Source organism: Canis aureus, chromosome 7, assembly GCF_053574225.1.
Source record: "Canis aureus isolate CA01 chromosome 7, VMU_Caureus_v.1.0, whole genome shotgun sequence".
Lineage (NCBI taxonomy): Eukaryota > Metazoa > Chordata > Mammalia > Carnivora > Canidae > Canis > Canis aureus.
In genome coordinates this window covers 44,294,811-44,315,773 of record NC_135617.1, presented here as the reverse complement: position 1 = coordinate 44,315,773, position 20,963 = coordinate 44,294,811, and the positions used below count along the sequence as shown (strand labels likewise).

The 20,963-nt window shown below is 35.7% G+C and overlaps 1 protein-coding gene and 1 long non-coding RNA gene across 2 annotated transcripts in view; one reads left to right on the top strand and one right to left on the bottom strand.

Moving 5' to 3' along the window:
• Nucleotides 1-20,963, bottom strand: part of EYS (EGF-like photoreceptor maintenance factor) — a 1,514,868-nt gene that overhangs the window by 1,119,950 nt on the left and 373,955 nt on the right. The window contains exon 10 of the mRNA XM_077903501.1: nucleotides 4,722-4,835. Coding sequence (XP_077759627.1) covers nucleotides 4,722-4,835 — 114 coding nt within the window. The remainder of the gene's footprint in view (nucleotides 1-4,721; nucleotides 4,836-20,963) is intronic.
• LOC144316835 (uncharacterized) overlaps nucleotides 15,031-20,963 on the top strand; it is a 61,674-nt gene continuing 55,741 nt past the window's right edge. Inside the window, exon 1 of the long non-coding RNA XR_013382675.1 lies at nucleotides 15,031-15,129. This is a non-coding gene — a long non-coding RNA (uncharacterized LOC144316835). The remainder of the gene's footprint in view (nucleotides 15,130-20,963) is intronic.

Sequence of the window (20,963 nt, the reverse complement as noted above, 5' to 3'; positions counted from 1 at the left end):
CACGGTCCCAAATATATGGAAGATAATTGGGCTTATGCCAGAAGCAAAGTAAAAAGAGGAATAAGCAATTAGGTTCTGCTACACAAGACAAATTTTCTAGCAGACAGAAGTATAATAATATAAAATGAGTTAAAAATTGTCAAAAATGTGTGTTTGATTGTATAGTGTATCTCTAGTAGTATAAATTTCATTACATGCCATTATTTCCAGAAAAAATACTATATGCATTATTAGGAACATCCATTTTATATCATTTTAACTTTGTTTTTGCTTTTATATTTTATTCATGTCTTGGTGTGAAAACCCATTAAGCATTTTATTTGTTTTACGAATCTATGGCATTACGATTAACTAAAGAATTTTTCAAAAAAAAAAAGAAAGAAATTTTCCTTTGTTATAATTAGTGGACTACAATATTTAGTATATGAAAAGGTAAAACATTTATGATGACCTAAAATGATTGTTTTACATATTTTCTGTTTTCTTTAAGTATAAGTTATTTTGAATCAGAAATTATTTATTTGTGATCATTTACTTTTTAATTAAACTTTTTTGTTTTAGAATAGTTTTAAATTTACTGAACAATTACAAAGATAGTTCAGAGGGTATTGTATACTCTGCAACCAGTTTCCACTATTACTAATAATCTGATGTTAGTGCAGAACTTTTGTCACACCAAATTAGCCAATATTGATACACTATTATTAACCAAAATCCATATTTTATTTGAATTTTCTTAGTCTTTTATTTTTTTTTAATTTACTTATTTGAGAGTCAGAGTAAGGATAGGAACAGAGAGAGAGAAAAATTCAAGCAGACTCCCTGCTGAGCACAGAGCCCAGACATGAGGCTCTATCTCATGGATGTAGACTATGGAGACTATGACCTGAGCTGAAATCAAGAGTTGGATGCTTGAAAGGGAGATTCAGACAGATACCCTAGGATTTCCTTAGTCTTAAACTAGTGGCTTTTCTTTTCCAGGATACAATGCAGGATACCACAAGCTACTAGTACTCATGTTTCTTCAGGCTCCTTTGGCTTTGAAAATTTCTCAGATTTTCCTTGTATTTTGTTTTTTTTCCTGGAAGTATACTTGACATATGATATTACCTTAGTTTCAGGCATACAACATAGTGATTCAACGTTTGTTTACATTATGAAATGCTCACCTCGATAGGTGTAATGACCATGTGTCACTATAGAGTTACTACAATTATTATATGCCCTCTGCTGTATACCACATCTTTATCCCTTCATTTATTTTTTCCTTTTTTAAAAATTTATTTATTTATTTATTTATTTATTTATTTATTATAGTCACACAGAGAGAGAGAGAGGCAGAGACATAGGCAGAGGGAGAAGCAGGCTCCATGCACCGGGAGCACGTGGGATTCGATCCCGGGTCTCCAGGATCGCGCCCTGGGCCAAAGGCAGGCGCCAAACCGCTGCACCACCCAGGGATCGCCCTATCCCTTCATTTATTGATGAACACTTATGAAGCTTCTGTAACTTGGCTATAGTAAGTAATTCTGCAATGAACATAGGGGTGTATATACATCTTTGCATTAGTGTTTTCATTTTCTTTGGATAAATACCCAGAAGTGGAATTGATGGATCATATGGTAGTTTTATTCTTAACTTTCCGAAGAACTTCCATACTGTTTTCCATAGAGACTGTACCAATTTACACTTTCATCAACAGTGAACAAGGGCTCACTTTTCTCCACATCCTTGCCAACACTTTTTATTTCTTATCTGTTTGATACTAGCCAATCTGACAGGAGTAAGTGATGTTTCATTGTGGTTTTGATTTGCCTTTCCCTGATGATCAGTGATATTGAGCATCTATTTATATGTCTATTGGTCATCTGTGTGTCTTTTTTGGAAAAGTGTCTGACTATTCAGGTCCTCTGCCCATTTTTTTAACTGCATGTTTTTGTTTTCTTGGTGTTGAGCTGTGTGAGTTTTTTATATATTTTGGATATTAACTCCTTTTGAAATATATCATTTGCAAATAACTTCTCCCATTCAGTAGGCAGTCTTTTCATTCTGTTGATGAGTTCCTTCAGGAAAACTGACCAGCTACACACAAAATAATCAAATTGGATCACTTTCAGGCAGCCCGGATGGCTCAGTGGTTTAGTGCTGCCTTCAGCCCAGGGCCTGATCCTGAAGACCCAGGATCCAGTACCATGTTGGGCTCCCTGTGGGGAGCCTGCTTCTCCCTCTGCCTGTGTTTCTGCCTCTCTCTCTCTCTCTGTGTCTCTCATGAATAAACAAAATCTTTAAAAAAATATTGGAACACTTTCTTACACGATATACAAAAGTAAACTCAGAGACTTTAACTTAAGACATGAAACCACAAAATTCTTACAAGAAAAATAGGCAGTAAACCCAGAGACATCAGTCTTAGGAATACTTTTTGGATCTATTTCCTTTGGCAAGGATGACAATAGCAAAAAATAAATAATTATTACTATATTTAACTAAAAATCTTTTGCACAAACTTCCCTTGCTTTCCATGACCTTGATAGTTTCAAGGAGTACTAGTTAGGTATTCTGTAGAATTGGGATATGTTTGATGACTTTATCATGATTAGACTGGGGTAATGTGTTTTTAAGAAAAAATCACTATGATAAAGTGTCATTTTCATTACTTCGAATCAAATGTCTATGCTCTTAATATGATTCAGCACTGTTGATGTTAACTTTGGTCATTTGTGTTAGGCAGTGTTTGTCAGGTTTCTCCACTGTAAAGTTACTCTCTCCAAACCCCCATTTCCAAGATGTGCACTTTGGAAGACAGTCACTAAGCGTAGCCCAAACTTAAGAGGTGGGAAGTTATGTTCTATCTCCTTGAGTGCAAAGTATCTTCATAAATTATTTGGAATTATTTTGTATAAAAGATGTATCTATGATTCTCATGCATTTATTTATCAATCATTGATTTTTCTCAGTTTGGACTCATGGGTATTTATTTTATATTTTGAGTAATAATTCGTTACTTCTTTATTTTCTTGCTCAAATTACTCTAGCTTTGGCAGTGGGCTCATGTGTCCCTTGGACATACTCTCATCATTTTGTTGAGTACCTCATTGCTTTCTGGCATTATAAGACTTTCCACACTCATTTGTATATTCTGTGTTTTAGTCCTAGAATCAGCTGGATCTCTAAAGAACTCTCAATTCTTTTATTGAAGAATGGTATAAGAAACTAAGGTCCAGGTAATGGTCAAACTTGTCATTTTTCAAATGAAATCTATTTTTTTAACATTACTGGGATTGCTTAGTAATTTTCTATGTACCTTTAAAGATGTGTAATAAAATAAATATGTACTAAGTCATACCTAATCAAACATTTGCAAATAGTGCCTATTTCATGGTGTATATATACATACATATATATGTACATATACATATATACTAACATATATGTTATATATGTGCTATATGTTAGTGTGTCTTTATATATAAGAAAATTATTTAAAGTTGATTATTATTAATTTCTGGTAGGCAATGGAATATTTCTTACTATATTCAAAACAAAGAAGTAAGTATATTCATATCTCCATTTAATAGATAAGAGAACTATAATTTAGTGAGTTTATATAGATACAAAATATTTGAAATTTGTCAGCAGTCATATTTTTTCATTAATAATTATAGGAAGATCTAAGAAAAATTAGATACAATATTTACAAAATCTAGATTGATTGTATTTAGTTGAACAATGCAATGGTTAATTTTATGTGGCAATCTGGGCCACAGGGTGCTCAGATTAAACATCATTTCCAAGTGTGTCTGTGAGGGTGTTTCCTGACAATATTAGTATTTGAATCAGTAGATTCAGTAAAGTAGATTGCAGTTCCCAAACTGGGCAGGCATCAGTCAATCCATTGAGGTCCTGAGTAGCACAAAAACTAAAGAAAGGGAGGATGTGCTACTTTTCTGCCTATCTGCTGAGTTGAGGTGTGGGTTTTCTCCAGTCCTTGAACTGAGCTTTATACTATCCACTCCTCTGGTTCTTGCCTTTTGATTCAAGACTAGAATTACATCACTGGCTCTCCTGGGTTTCTGGATTGCAAATAGCAGAACATGAAACTTGCAACCTCCATGACTGTGTGAGCCAATTCCTCATAATGAATTGCTATAATACATAGATACAGATAAATAGATATATCTCCCATTGGTTCTGCTTCTCCGGCGAACCCCGGCTAATTTAAATTCCATACCTCAGAAAAAAGATACCGAAGTCCAAGGAAGTATCCAGTGATTTACTTTTTATACACTAGTTTGCACAATGATTTACAAACAATATTTAGTTTAGTAAGAAAGAAAGAAAGAAAGAAAGAAAGAAAGAAAGAAAGAAAGAAAGAAAGAATCTAACAGTTTCATGAGAAATTGAATTAGTAGAAAAAAATACTTAAAATATAATTCTATAAACTGGTAATAAATTCCTTACTTTTCATTTTATCATTTGGCTGTATCGGTGGCCTTTCCAATAGAAAAACAAGAAACTCCTCTGTTTTAGTGGATGTATAAACAAAGCTTATTTCACTCTAGTTTCTGCCAAAGGGATAACTCGGTCACTTTAGAAGCTGACTTTAAGCAAATGAAGGACTAATAATGTTTTTGGAAGACTGAAATGAGTTCAGATAAGAGACAGAAATACTTTTTAAAGTTAATTATGTTTGCTTTTCCTTTTCCCTTGGTGTTCATTACCTTTAAATGGAGCCACACAAAGGCAGAAGTAATTACCAGGTTGGTCAATGCAGGTAGCTCCATTCTTGCATGGATGTGAAACACACAAATCTCCATCTATTTCACATCTTGAACCTTTGAAAAAATAATAAAAAACATTAAGTTTTAATAAGGCAACCAGGTGCCAGGTTATAATTCTTAAATTTGTCCAAATCTTTTACTCCTTTTGGAGTGATATCTGAGACTAAACTCCTCAAATAAAAATGCCACATATATTAGTGTCAAAATCAATTCATGTCACCTTACTACAAACTGCAACAACTTCTCTTAGAATTACTAAATGCAGACTAATTTCCTCTGAATCGGTAGGACTTCAAAGTCTCCTTACATGTGAAATAATTTATGTTCTGCTTTGGAGTCTAGAGACAGAATAGATATTTCAAGTTATTGAGATGCAAATCAAATGTTAGTCTAAGGGAAATAAAAAAGGAACAAAAAGGAAATACTAGTGAATCAATAGCATCCTGATGTATGTTCACCAGGGCTAAATGTTTTTTATAAGGCACAGTTGCCAAATGCTACTTACCAATAAAGCCAGTGGGACACAAACATTTGAATTTATCCATGAACTCTGTAGATGTAGTGCTATGAAGGCAGGGGGATGAATCACATTTCTTTTTATTATTTTCACAAAGCAAGTCTATATGGAAAGAAAATAAACCATAAGTATTCATTAACTATATATTTTTCACATTTTATTTTTTCCTTTCCTTTTTTTAAAAAGATTTTATTTATTCATGAGACACACACAATGAGAGGCAGAGACATAGGCAGAGGGAAAAACAGGCTTCCTCTGGGAAGCCTGATGCCAGACTCCATCCCAGGACCCTGGGATCACAACCTGAGCCAAAGGCAGATGCTTAATCACTGAGCCATCCAGGTACCCCTCTTTTCCTTTTTTAAAAAGTAATCTCTATGCCCAATGTGGGACTCAAACTCACAACCCTGAGATCAAGAGTCGTATGCTCTATGACTGAGCCAGCTAGATACCTCTTAATATTTTCTTTTAACTAGTTCTGCAGTGCAGATTTTCCATTGATGTTCCACTTAGAACTGTGTTGCTAAAACTGACTTTTATGTTATGTTATGTCACTTGGATTGTTTGTTAATTTGCAAAGAGTTGAAAATATAGCCTAAACTGACACTGAATTGATTCTTAAGAATTTTGATAGGTATTTTTTTTTGCCAATTTTAAACAAGAATAGAAAAATTGGCATTGACATAAAACACATGGTATCCACAAATTAGATGAATAGATATATTTCTAATATTCTTAAATGTTTTTCTCTAAAATGGTGAAATGAATCTGGGCTGGAGAAAAATTAATATAATAGATATCTAAATGGGAAAAAGCATATCTAACTAAATAGAAAATGCATTTGTATTATTATCATTGACAAAATATTAAGTGAAGATATGACAGAATATTAAGTTACGGCAGCCCGGGTGGCTCAGCGGTTTAGCGCCATCTTCAGCCCAGGGCCTGATCCTGGAGACCCAGGATCGAGTCCCACGTCAGGCTCCCTGCATGGAGCCTGCTTCTCCCTCTGCCTGTGTCTCTGCCTCTCTCTCTCAATGTGTGTCTCTCATGAATAAATAAATAAATAATCTTTAAAAAAAAAAGAACATCAAGTTAAAATGAGGAAAAAGTGAAAATTAAAAATAATAATATGTGTGAATAAATACCTTTGTTTAAACCTTAAAGTTATTCATTTGGTAATTTTCCTTATGAATCAACTTTGTAGGAAAAAAAGTGGCACATTTAAAAACCTTGGTTTGTTCCTTATAGTTGGGCATATGCCAAAATTCACTTCTCCAATAGAAATTGTTTTTTGCTCTGCATCATACAATTTTAAGAAAGTATCTTCGTGGGCATTCCTGAGTGGCTCAGCGGTTTAGCGCTGCCTTCAGTCCAGGGCGTGATCCTGGAGACCCAGGATCGAGTCCCACGTGGGGCTCCCTGCATGGAACCTGCTTCTCCCTCTGCCTGTGTCTCTGCCTCTCTCTCTGTGTCTCACATAGCAAAATAAATACAATTAAAAAAAAAAAAAAGAAAGTATCTTGAGTTTTTATTGATGATAAATAGTACATTAAGTTTTAATAGGTGACCACACAATATCTGAAGATGATAATTCTTTTTCTTATTTTAAAGATTTTTAAATTTTTTTTATTTTTATATATTTTTTTTAAGATTTATTTATTCATGAGAGACACAGAGAGAGGTAGAGACACAGGCAGAGGGAGAAGCAGGCTCCTGACAGGGAAGCTCCATGTGGGACTCTATCCTGGGACTCCAAGATTACACCCTGGGCTGAAGGCAAAGGCTCAACTGCTGAGCCTCCCAGTCATCCCTGTTTTAAAGATTTTATTTGAGATAGAGAGCAAGTGAGAGAGAGAGAAAGAGAGAAAGCATGAAGAGGGGGAGGGACAAAAAAAAAAAAAAATGGAGAAGCAGGCTTTCCTTGAGTAGGAGCCAGACACTGCGCTCTATCCTAGGACCCTGGGATTACAACTGGAGTGGAAGTCAGACACCCAACCAGCTGAGCCACCCAGGTGCCCTTGAAGATGTTCATTCTTAAAGTTAAACAAATAAAACCAGTTTCTCAGATTTAATAGGAAAAAATTAGTTGTTTCATTCATGGTTTTCAAAACAAATTTGACTTTCTTACTGCTTAAAGATTATGCAGGACTTTATTTTTGAATCATTCACATAGAATTAGAATTAGGAACAGTCTTTGGAAGTTAGATTTTGGACAACATTTCAGCTCAAAATGATAGTATTTGAGAGTACTTGCTTGCATATAAAGTATTAAGGGTCTTACTACTTTTTCCAATGTTGGAAAACAAAGGTCTATTACTGAAGTTTCCTCTTAATGTAAAAAACAAAACAAAACAAAAACAAAAAACAACAACAAAAAAACATAAATATTTAAAAACATAAACAAGCTCTTTATCAAAATAAGTAAATATATAATGACAAGGGCTACCGTAAGAGTTACCAGAGTAACAGAATGGAATGTGGTATAAAAAGAAATATTAAAAGTTTTAAGTATAAATGTAATGAGGGTGGTGCCTGGATGGTGAAGTCGGTTAAGTGCCTGACTCTCCGTTTCAGCTCAGGTCATGATCTCGAGGTCATGAAATCTAGCCCTGTGGCCTCTGCCTCCATGCTCAGCACCAAGTCTGCCAAAGATTCTCTCTTCTTCTCCCTCTGCCTCTTTCCCCACTCACATGTGCATGCTTGATCTCTCTCTCAAATAAAATAGGTAAGTCTTAAAAAATCATAATAAATATAAGTGCAATGGATTTCAGTTGATAAATATTAAAAAAAACTGGTTTATTTACAAAGCAAAATATTCATTCAACACAAAATATACCTATTTCTGTGATTATGTGAAGATATTGTAAAATAATCTAAACAGATATTATATATCAATCTGTTCTAGTGGAAAAATAAATTAATATCCATGTCTGCTAGATGAATTGTATCTTCTAAAAATAAGGAGTTACTTCCACCTCAAATTAACCTTCAGGTATCATAGTTTTGGTTAGCATGTGTGCCTACCTTGAAATCCATTCTGACACAGGCAGTTAAAGATTCTGTAAAGATCAACACAAGTGCCCCCATTTGCACAGGCATCACTTAGACACTCATCTATCTCAATCTCACAGTTATTATTTAGAAACAAGCAAAATATTCACTTCATTATAAATGTGTCACTGATACACATTGCAGCTAAGTCTAAGATTATGTTCAGAATATATAAGATTTTCAACTTGTCTGCAAAAAATCAACACAGCACCTAATGTTGTCAACTAGGTATTTACTCTTTCTGTTTTTGTTTTGATGTAACTACAACTGTGGCTTTATTCTCCTCTCAGTGAACCTAGAAGAGTTCAAAATTTACATTATTTCCTTAAAATTAAACACATGCATGACTGTTTATATATGATTGTATAATGTTAACCAAATTGAGTATCTCTGATGCCTTTCCTTGAGAAACAGTCCGTTATATATATTTGAGTCCTTTCTGAAATTCCTTAAAAAAAAACCAAACAAACAGATTAAACCTTCTCAATTCCTAGATTCTTTAAGTTACTGTTAGCTTGCAAATTGGCCCCTGTACATAGAGGGCAAGAGGAGACAGAAATTTTGTATTTCTTCTATGATTTCTAATCTGTTGGCGTGACGTTGTTCATAATATTTCCTATGATCTTTTAAAGTTTCTGTAATATTGTAATGATGTCCCCCTTTCATTCCTGGTATTGATAAAGTGTATGTATGTGTCTCTGTCTCTCTTTTCTTAGTCTAACTAAAGATTTATCAATTCTATAATCTTTTCAAAAAACCAGATTTTTGAGTGGTTGATTCCCCATATTGTTTTCTGTTTTCTACTTTACTGATTTCTAAGTTGTTTTTCTCATCAATTTCCTATGGATTTAATTGCTTTTCTTTTCAAGCTTGTCGAGGTATAAGCTTAGATGACTGACTTTAGGTACTTTTTTCTAATATAAACATTGAAAGCCATACACTTTAAACACTTTTGTAGCATACATTTTGATTTTCTGTATTCATTTCCATTCCACTCAAAAATTTTTTTCAAATATCTCCTGTTGGGACACCTGAGTGGGTCAGTGGTTGAGCGTCTGCCTTCAGCTCAGGACATGATGCTGGGGTCCTGGGATCGAGTTCAGCATTGGGCTCCTTGCAGGGAGCCTGCTTCTCCCTCTCCCTGTCTTTAAAATCTTAAAACAAAACAAAACAAAACAAAACAAAAAAACAAATATCTCCTGTCATATTTTTTTGTGTTATTTAGATGTAGTTTAATTTCCCAAATGCCTTTCTGGAGTTTTTAGTTAATTCCATTGTGATCTTCTTAAACCTAATATATTGTCCATGTGGAGGATTTTCTATGTGTCTTTAAAAGGAATACATATTCTCTCATTCGGCTGTAGGTGGGTGGAGTTTTCTATAAATGTCAGTTGGACCTGTTGGTTAATGTTCTCTCTTCCATATATTTACTGATTTTTCATGTAGCTGTTCTTTTGGTTATTATGCTGAAGTTATTGAAATCTCCAATACCTCTTAATTAATGTATTTCTCTTTTGAAATTTCATTTTTGGTTAGTGCATATTGGAGTTTTGTTGATAGATAATGCATATACTTATAGTTGTCATGTATTTCTGATGTATTGATCCTTTTGTCATCATGAAATTTTGCTGTCTCATAACATTTCTTGTCTTACACTCTATTTTGTCCAATATTAAGAAAGCCTATTAAGAAATAGGTTCAGATAATTAAAGAACACTGTATTTAAAGATTAAAATATGATGAAAAGTTCATAGCAAGTATGAAATTCCAATAGAGAAGAACTATAAAATAAACAATTAAAAATAAATTCTATAAAAAAATAAATACATAAATAAATAAATTCTATACTTGAAAATTGAAATAACTGAAATGAAAATTTTCTAACTGGGCTTAATAGTAGGTATTAGATGACTAAAGAAAGTCTCAGAACTCTAAAACAGATTAATAGAAATTACATATGATAACCAGAATCCTCTAGCATCCACTGAAACACTAATCCCATAAAATTTAACTTTGTTGCCAAATCATTGGCCTCTGTTGCATAACATGAAGTTGGGTTTTAATTATATTTCTAGGTTCCCACTTCTATCCCTTAAATATCCCACAGTCCATTTATAAATATAGTTAAAAAGAAACAAGTACTAAATTCCTATGGAGTAATTTTTACTCGTTTGAACTTTAGTGTGCATAAAAACCAGATTATAGGGATCCCTGGGAGGCGCAGCGGTTTGGCGCCTGCCTTTGGCCCAGGGCGTGATCCTGGAGACCCGGGATCGAATCCCACGTCGGGCTCCTGGTGCTTGGAGCCTGCTTCTCCCTCTGCCTATGTCTCTGCCTCTCTCTCTCTCTCTCTGTGTGACTATCATAAATAAATAAATTAATTAAAACCTTAAAAAAAACAGATTATATTGATGCAAACTTTAAGAAACAGCTATATGAAACTCATCTTGTGTCACCTGCAAAGATGTCTTAGAGAAGTTACCCATATCCTCTCTAAGAGGATCAAGTTAGTGGTCCATCTAAAATCCTTAAGATATGGCCTTTTAGCCATATTCTTGAATTCCTTTTATAAACCCACACTTTGTTCCCTCTAGCTTTGACATTGAGACTAAGTTTCTTTTTTTTTTTTTTTTTTAAGATTTTATTTATTCATGAGAGTCAGAGAGAGAGAGAGAGAGGTGAGACAGGCAGAGGGAAAAGCAGGCTCCACTTAAGGAGTCCAATGTGGGATCTGATCCCAGTACCCCAGGATCACGCCCTGAGCCGAAGGCAGATGCTCAACCGCTGAGCCACCCAGGCACCTAGGGACTAAGTTTCTATATTCTATTTTAGTTGTCTCAAATCTTCTTAAGGACAGGCCTGACTGGTACACGCAAAGAAGTGGGCAGATAGGTAAATGGATTAGTGGTATGATTTAGGGAACCCAGACTGATTTGCTTTGGAGCTCCTGTCTCAGCTTTTCGGAATGAACTTTGAAAAGGCTCCTTCACAGAAATTTCAGGGACTCAAGGTCCTTGGCAGGAGACATTACAATAGGCAACATTTTTATAGAGAGATCCAGAAGAGGCTATGAGGGGAAAGCCACATGTCTTTTGGTAATCAAATGAATTAGTCTATGGGTATAAATAGCCAGAAATATATGGGGTGGTTCTAGAGTGAGAGATTACATTAAAATGAATAAAGTATAAAGAATAAGAAATCTAACAGCGATTGCTTGGATTTGAATTATAGCTGTCACTTACCAGATGAGAGACATAAGCAACTTAATATACCCTCTATTTATCTAAATCCCACACCTTTAAAATAGAGATAAGAACAGTACCCACTTTCTAAGGTTGTTATAGGGACTACAGAAGTAAGTAGATGTAAAGATTGTAAACACTGTGTAATTGTGACACAGCTGGTTTGATCTGGAGATATGTAAACCATAAACTAAAATAGATAATTTTAGAGACCATTACTTTAAACTTTTGTCTGAAAAATCACTTGTTTCTAAAATCATAGGAAGAGAGAGATGCACAGAAACTCAATAAAACATTTTTTCACAGTTAAAAGAAGCAATCTTTTATTTTGCAAAATGGGAAATCATGCTCTGTTTTGGCATATAAGCTATAGTATCTATAACAGAGTTGAATAAAATACCACCTTCAGGCTCTCAGTTTGATTATATAAGTATATGCAAATATATATATATACTCATATATATACACAAATATAAAATATATCACAATACGCATATATATATGTTGTATATATATTTCAAATTTGCAAGAGATTGATAAGCATATTTTACAATTTATCAGCTTTCAACTTTTTCTAAAGGAATTTATTTTTCTCTTGTTAAGTCCATATTTCTGCTCTATATAATTCCTTATTTTTATAGAAACCACTATTATCTTATTCAAATATCTTAATCAAGTAGAGGTAATGATTATAAATTAACTTCAAAATATACTAAAATAGGTTTTTTACAATTAGCTACAAAATCTCTTTTGCATAATTGAATAATTTGCAGAATGATGTTATAGCAATCATGGCTGAATATAACACTGAAAACTTTATATTTCAAGAAATATAAAGAAAATATAGAAGAAAGAAATAAAGAAATAAAGAAATAAGGAAAACTTTATATTTCAAGAAAACTGAGGTTTAACTTCTGTGTTGTAGTGATTATAAAATTGAGAACCACGTATCCTAGCTTACCTAGTGATAGTCAAAGAACTAGTTATTTTTATGAGTTTCACACTAACCTTATATAAACTTATACATTTACATTCAAGTATTTCATGAGAGAGGAGATATTTTCACAAAATGTTATTGAAATTGTTACAGTATTTATTTAAAAACAAACAAACAAAAACAAGTTGAGCATTGAACATGGTAAATAAAATCAAAACAACTTTCAATAAAAAACAACAGATTCTCTACCTTCAGGTCTGCTAAATAGAGACAAGCATTTTTAAACAGTTCCTTATTTTTTTTTTCTGTTAGGCCTTATTTGCTCATTCAAAAATGTTATTTGCTCTTTTGAGTTTTGTGAATTTATTGCAGATGTGGGTTTATAAAAGGAGTTCAAGAAGACGGCTAAAAAGGATTTCAGAAGGGCCACTAACTTGATCCAAATATTACTAGCACACAGTGTGGAAGAAAAGCTGGTGACCAGTTACACCATTAGCAGTGCTCATTTTGTAACAATGCATTATTGATTCCAGAGGAAGAGTAATTGCTCTTAATCCCAAAGCCAGAAAGAAATGTCTCTAGAAGGTCCTCTTAGAGAGGGTATGGGTAACTTCTCTAAGACATCTTTGCAGGTGACACAAGATGAGTTTCATATAGCTGTTTCTTAAAGTTTGCATCAATATAATCTGGTTTTTATGCACACTAAAGTTCAAACGAGTAAAAATTACTCCATAGGAATTTAGTACTAGTTTCTTTTTAACAATATTTATAAATATTTTAACAATATTTAACAATATTTCTTTTTAACTATATTTATAAATGGATTATGGGATATCTAAGGGCGCAGGTAAATTTAGATCTTCCCTAAAAGGTATTTTTTCCTCCAGTCCAATAAACATTGGCTAAAAATAAGTTTTAGATTATATTAATATATACTGGGGAGCTGATATGTTGCTTTCACTATAAAATAAAATGTTTTTTGATTGTTTGTTTCAGCAAATAATTGAGTTACACAAATACTCAGAACAGGGTGATGTAATTTTATGGAAACTGAAAAGCGTATTGTCAAAGCAAAAGTTTCAGCAAAGTTAACCAAGCAAGAAAAACTTGATCCAAGACTATTATCATGGAGAAAATAAGTCAGAACTCACTCTGAGCGTGGCTACACTGTCACAAATGATGAGAGGGTTTTTAAGAGCTATGGCCTATGATCATAGGCTGTATTTTCTACTAATTGGCCTCCCAAAAGAAAAGTAAACTTTCTCAGTCTTCAGCACAGGAGGCATTTTTACCACTTGGATGAAGTGCTCTAAGAAAAGGGGCTCTCTGGTTAAGCCACTTGGATTCTGTAGAGCAATAGAGTGAGAAGAAAGGCAAGAAGTCAGGAAGAAGACTGTCTTTGGTCAAATTATGAGAAACCTGAAGGCTGTGTTGGCCTTATTAGTCCTGTGTCTTGTGGCTGATACGATACTGGTATGAAAATTCCTACAACCCTGGAATTCCCAAAGAGTAGAAGGAAATAATAAAATATTAATTCATATTCTTAACATGACACTCCTCACGTTCTGGTTAAGTCTGAGAAACAAGAGTCCACCTCATCTCCACACTTAGTGAATGAGAACAACACATCCTCCCTCAGGTTATGATTCCTAAACATGTCTCTGAGCTCTCTGACCCCTGTTATCCCTAATCAAGCTGAATGCTATGCTGTTACCAGCCTATATTTCTAAAAGACAAATTCGATGGAGTTTCAGTCTCCGACTGATCCCCACCCGTTACGCATATTTTGAAGCTCATCATTAATGTAGTGCTAAATCATGAAGACAGGAGATTTTTCATCTCAGAACATCCCAGGTGTCTGACAGTATACCTACCAGTAAGGCTGCAAGGCTGCTGTGGCTGCTGCTGCTGCTGCTTCTACTTCTTCTTCTTCTTCTTCTTTTTTTTTTTTTTCAAATTTGACACTTTAGTTTTAAAATTCATGCAAATCTTGAATTTTACAACGATATTTAATACTTATTAAGATATAGATCATTCTATAACACAGTATATATAAATTTGTATGGAAACTTGACAAGATGATGCTTCAGTTACTCTTGTGACTTTCACTAAACCTTACACAGTCCCCTAGGGTATAGTGCTCTAGTCTGAGTTCAGACTTAGAGAATAAAGTAGAAAGCTCCCAGTATAGTAAGTAAAAAGCTCCCGGTATAGTCTACAGAAATATCAAAACTTGTACCTGGCTTACCTTCTAGGCAGTATCTTTCTTATCCTGACCTTCTTTTCATGCACCTTCTCCTCCAAGCAATACCAACAACTTTTTAAATGCCTGTGATTTTGCCTGGTTCCTTTTTTTAAAGATTTATTTATTTTCTCATGAGAGACACACTCTGAGAGAGAGAGAGGCAAAGACACAGGCAGAGGGAGAAGGAGGCTCCTAACAGGGAGCCTGATGCGGGATTCGATCCCGAATCTCAGGATCATGACCTGAGCTGAAGGCAGGCGCCCAACGGCTGCGCCACCCAGGCATCCCAGCTAAGCTCCTTTTTAAAACTTTGATGAAAAGTCATCTCAGGAGCCTCTGCCTATTTTTTCCAGGTACAGGCCATTTCCATCTTCTGTATTATTTATACCTTTCCTCCGTAGGTAGTTGCTTATGTATCTGTCTCTTCCTTAAAAATCTATGTTTATATATATGTTATATATGTTTATATATCTTATATATATCTTATATATGTTTATAAATCTATGCTTATATATGTTTATATATGTTATCTATGTTTATATATAAAATATATATATATATTCTGGCATTTATGGCACTTGAAATAGCTACTGACACATGATGCTCAAAAAATATTTGGTAAATGAATCAAAAATTATCAGTGACTGAATGCACAAAAATGACTATGGGATTGTATCTTCAAAGGACAGATAATCATTTCCAATCCTGTGTAAGACAAGTTATTAACAAAAGACTAAATTCCAAATGATATGACGAATATCAAGTTTGTCAGAAATAAAATTTATGATTTATTCTTTTCAATTTCTGATTATGTTCCGCATGATTTGACAACAATAAGCTGCATTTAAGGTGTGCATATATATGACTTTAGAGCTTTCATTGCCAAAATGTAGATGGAATTTAAATGAGATTTCTAATTTGATTCAGTGAGCAGTAATAAAGTCTCTACTTGTTTGACAAATAAATTATTAAGCATAACAAGTTTGAATATATCTAATAAAAATAGTATCTGTTCATCTTTTAGTTTGTGAGTTTTAGGATATACAAACTGAATAATCAAGCATTCTATATCTTATTTTAAAATAAGTTTTAGATGTTAATTTCTAGATAATCTTAATTTTCTTTCCTCATATATTTCCTGGTCTGTATTTCAATTCTGGCTAAAACTCACACAGATTCAAATTAGTTTTCCTTTTCTATGTTTAGCTAGCTTTTGATCTTCTCTCGATATTTTCTTCAGCCCAGTCTCTTCATTTGTTTGTTCCATCTAAGCTAAATCAGACTGTGATAGGTTTCTCTTCATGGAAACCATAAGGCAGGAGTGATCCAGTGATCAAAAAGAAATCCTAAAAATCAGATTCCTGTTTCATACATAGTATCTCAGACATTCTATGCTTTCATTACTCTGTCTCTTCAATTTCTTCATACTCCTTATCTTTTGTGATTTGCCTAAATACTAAAATTTTTCTGTTTCTTCTCCTGTCTAGTGATTGCTGCTATCATTTTTTATTTATTCATTCTTTCATTTAAACATACATTTTTCTACCTACTCTTGCCAGTTTACCTAAGTAAAACTATTAAATGATTTATAGAAAACATCAAAAATACCACATTTTCTACATAACAGACTCCCAAGCAAAATCTCCATTTCTAATTGGAACTCAAAGATTTAGCAACCTGTTAAGTATCAATTGACATCACCTGAATATCTTTTAGGCATCTCAAATTCAAAGTGGGCAAAACAAAACTCTAAGGAGCTCTATCTTCATTCTTCCTTATTAACTATGATAAACTGCAAAACCTGAGTTATTTATTCCTCTTTACTTTCACTGAATTTACCAGCAAGTCCTGGCAACTTACCTCTAAAAATATCTCAAATCTGTCTCCTTACCTCTATCACAATTACTAACGTCCAAGTCTATCATAATTATCTCCCTCCCAAGTGAGAATACCAATTATTTTAACTGTAATATTAAATATTCACCTCACTTTACTGTAGTCTGCATTCACATCCAGAGTATTTTTTAAAAAATAGAATATAATTATGATATATAAATCCAGTATGACAGCTTCTGACAGCACTTCAGATAAAATCAAATTTCTTTGCCTTTTATGATGTGGCCCCTAACAACTTTTCAGCCAACAACTCATACTACTTCTTTCTTGTTTACTTAGTTTCCAGACATTTTGTACTTCTTTAGGTTCCTAACATACTAAACTCATTTTTTTTTTTAATCTGAGAGTCTTGGTAAAATTTAGCATAAGAACTTAATTCATTTATTTTAGAATATTATTTTTCTGAAGTTATACATAAATGACTTTTAATTCTATTATTAATGGAAGCATTATTAATCTACTCATTAGTTATTAGTCTGGAGGCTGGAGTTGCTGTTTATCCTACTGAATATTTTTTTATTAGTATCAAATTCCTTTTTATGTGTATTTGGCTTTGTGTATGATTAATAATACTTTTTTAAAAAAATCTACATTTATTATAAACACAGATCTCACCATGTAGCATAGTATGTTAGGGTCCTCTTGAGCAGAAAAGAGGGAGTTAAGGCATTCAGTACTGCTTCTGTACTTCTGGAGATAATAGAGTACAGTCTGGCCAGGAAGGTAGGGGAAAGGGTCTTTTAATTGCAAATCAAGTTGAGACTGTAGCTCTATCATTTATGACCCAGATCAAAGTTGATGGCCAAGAAATGTGATCTAAAAGCCTAGGAGAAAATCAATACTTCCACCAATGATGGATTTAAATGAGGTAGAGACCCACAGTTAAAGGAAATATCTTTTCTCTTCTATTCCTCATTTCTACTTAGAGGAACCTTGCCTTAAAATTTTTGGTCTCTTTGTGTCTTCTATTATATCTCCCCCAAAATGGTGCTTTGAGTTACCAGCCTGTGGAAAACAGCCTTGGTTCAAAGATTCTAGGGTAAGTGGAGCTAATCTTTCAAAAGTCCAACTTGCAGGAGAGACGCTCACTGACAGGACAGGAGGTAGCAACCTCAGTACTCTGTTCTGCAACTGGATATACCTATTTGGACTCCATACAAAGCTATATTCCTCAAGATATTATCATTACTAAATTTAATATTTTGATTCTCTGTTGGATGGATGTGTTCTTACTACACGTAAGTTAAAACTGAGACATGACAAAAATGCTATTTCTTGGTTCAAAAACACAAATCCAACAGGATTAATAGTAATATATTTACCCATAACAACAGGAATTTACTTTCCCTCTATTCCTTCTATGGTATTATATAGTTTTGAACTGTTATAGAGTCTATGAGGTAAACTGGAGAAATTGTATACTAGGGCCTGTAACTGAAAGCTGAAAAGTGAGTATGTAAGATCCCAGAACAGGAGGGAGAGGGGCAAGACGGCAGAAGAGTAGGGTCCCCAAGTCACCTGTCCCCAACAAATTACCTAGATAACCTTCAAATCATCCTGAAAATCTCGAATTCGGCCTGAGATTTAAAGAGAGACCAGCTGGAATGCTACAGTGAGAAGAGTTCGCGCTTCTATCCAGGTAGGAAGACGGGGAAAAAGAAATAAAGAAACAAAAGGCCTCCAAGGGGGAGGGGCCCCGCGAGGAGCCGGGCTGAGGCCGGGGCGAGTGTCCCCAGGACAGGAGAGCCCCGTCCCGGAGGAGCAGGAGCTGCACCGACCTTCCCGGGGGGAAAGGGGCTCGCAGGGAGGTGGAGCAGGACCCAGGAGGGCGGGGATGCCCTCGGGCTCCCGGGGACACTAACAGACACCTGCGCCCAGGAGAGTGCGCCGAGCTCCCTAAGGGCTGCAGCGCGCACGGCGGGACCCGGAGCAGCTCGGGGGGCTCAGGGGGCGGCTCCGCGGAGGGGGCTGCGGGGCGGGAGGAGCTCAGGGGGGCTCGGGGGCGGCTCCGCGGAGGGGGCTGCGGGGCGGGAGCAGCTCGGGGGGCTCGGGGGCGGCTCCGCGGAGGGGGCTGCGGGGCGGGAGCGCGAATCCAACAGTGCAGGCCCCGGAGCACAGGGCGCCGGGACACAGCCCAGGATCCGGCCTCCCCCCGGGACAGGCAGAGGCCGGGAGGGCCCAGGACAGCGAGGACGCTCCTGCCCCAGCTGAGCAGATCAGCGGCCCCGCCCCGGAGCCTCCAGGCCCTGCAGACAGAGTTCCTGCCGGAGCTGAATCCAGGGCTCCAGAGCTGGCCCCGCCACTGGGGCTGTTCCTGCTGCGGCCTCACGGGGTAAACACCCCCCACTGAGCCCTGCACCAGGCAGGGGCACAGCAGCTCCCCCAACTGCTAACACCTGAAAATCAGCACAACAGGCCCCTCCCCTAGAAGACCAGCTAGATGGACAAGTTCCAGGGGAAGCCAAGGGACTTAAAGTATACAGAATCAGAAGATACTCCCCCGTTTTTTTTTTTTTTCTTTTTGATTTGTTTCCTTCCCCCACCCTTTTTTTCTTTCTCTTTTTCTTCTTTTTTCTTTTTTCTTTATCTCTTTTCTTTCCTTCTTTCTCGCCTCTCTTTTTCTCCTTTTCCCAATACAACTTGTTTTTGGCCACTCTGCACTGAGCAAAATGACTAGAAGGAAGACCTCACCTCAAAAGAAAGAATCAGAAACAGTCCTCTCTCCCACAGAGTTACAAAATTTGGATTACAATTCAATGTCAGAGAGCCAATTCAGAAGCACTCTTATAAAGCTCCTGGTGGCTCTAGAAGAAAGCATAAATGACTCAAGAGACTTCATGACTGCAGAATTTAGATCTAATCAGGCAGAAATTAAAAATCAATTGAATGAGATGCAATCCAAACTAGAAGTCCTAACGACGAGGGTTAACGAGGTGGAAGAACGAGTGAGTGACATAGAAGACAAGTTGATAGCAAAGAGGGAAACTGAGAAAAAAGAGACCAACAATTAAAAGACCATGAGGATAGATTAAGGGAAATAAACGACAGCCTGAGGAAGAAAAACCTACGTTTAATTGGGGATCCCGAGGGCGCCGAAAGGGCCAGAGGGCCAGAATATGTATTTGAACAAATCATAGCTGAAAACTTTCCTAATCTGGGAAGGGAAACAGGCATTCAGATCCAGGAAATAGAGAGATCCCCCCCTAAAATCAATAAAAACCGTTCAACACCTGGACATTTAATAGTTAAGCTTGCAAATTCCAAAGATAAAGAGAAGATCCTTAAAGCAGCAAGAGACAAGAAATCCCTGACTTTTATGGGGAGGAGTATTAGGGTAACAGCAGACCTCTCCACAGAGACCTGGCAGGCCAGAAAGGGCTGGCAGGATATATTCAGGGTCCTAAATGAGAAGAACATGCAACCAAGAATACTTTATCCAGCAAGGCTCTCATTCAGAATAGAAGGAGAGATAAAGAGCTTCCAAGACAGGCAGGAACTGAAAGAATATGTGACCTCCAAACCAGTTCTGCAAGAAAATTTAAGGGGGACTCTTAAAATTCCCCTTTAAGAAGAAGTCCAGTGGAACAATCCAAAAAACAAGGACTGAATAGATATCATGATGACACTAAACTCATATCTTTCAATAGTAACTCTGAACGTGAACGGGCTTAATGACCCCATCAAAAGGTGCAGGGTTTCAGACTGGATAAAAAAGCAGGACCCATCTATTTGCTGTCTACAAGAGACTCATTTTAGACAGAAGGACACCTACAGCCTGAAAATAAAAGGTTGGAGAACCATTTACCATTCAAATGGTCCTCAAAAAAAGCAGGGGTAGCCATCCTTATATCAGATAAACTAAAATTTACCCCGAAGACTGTAGTGAGAGATGAAGAGGGACACTATATCATACTTAAAGGATCTATCCAACAAAAGGACTTAACAATCCTCAATATATATGCCCCGAATGTGGGAACTGCCAAATATATCAATCATTAATAACCAAAGTTAAGACATACTTAGATAATAATACACTTATACTTGGTAACTTCAATCTAGTGCTTTCTATACTTGATAGGTCTTCTAAACACAACATCTCCAAAGAAACAAGAGCTTTAAATTATACACTGGACCATATGGATTTCACAGATATCTACAGAACTTTACATCCAAACTCAACTGAATACACATTCTTCTCAAGTGCACATGGAACTTTCTCCAGTATAGAACACATACTGTGTCACAAATCATGTCTGAACCGATACCAAAAGATTGGGATCGTCCCCTGCAT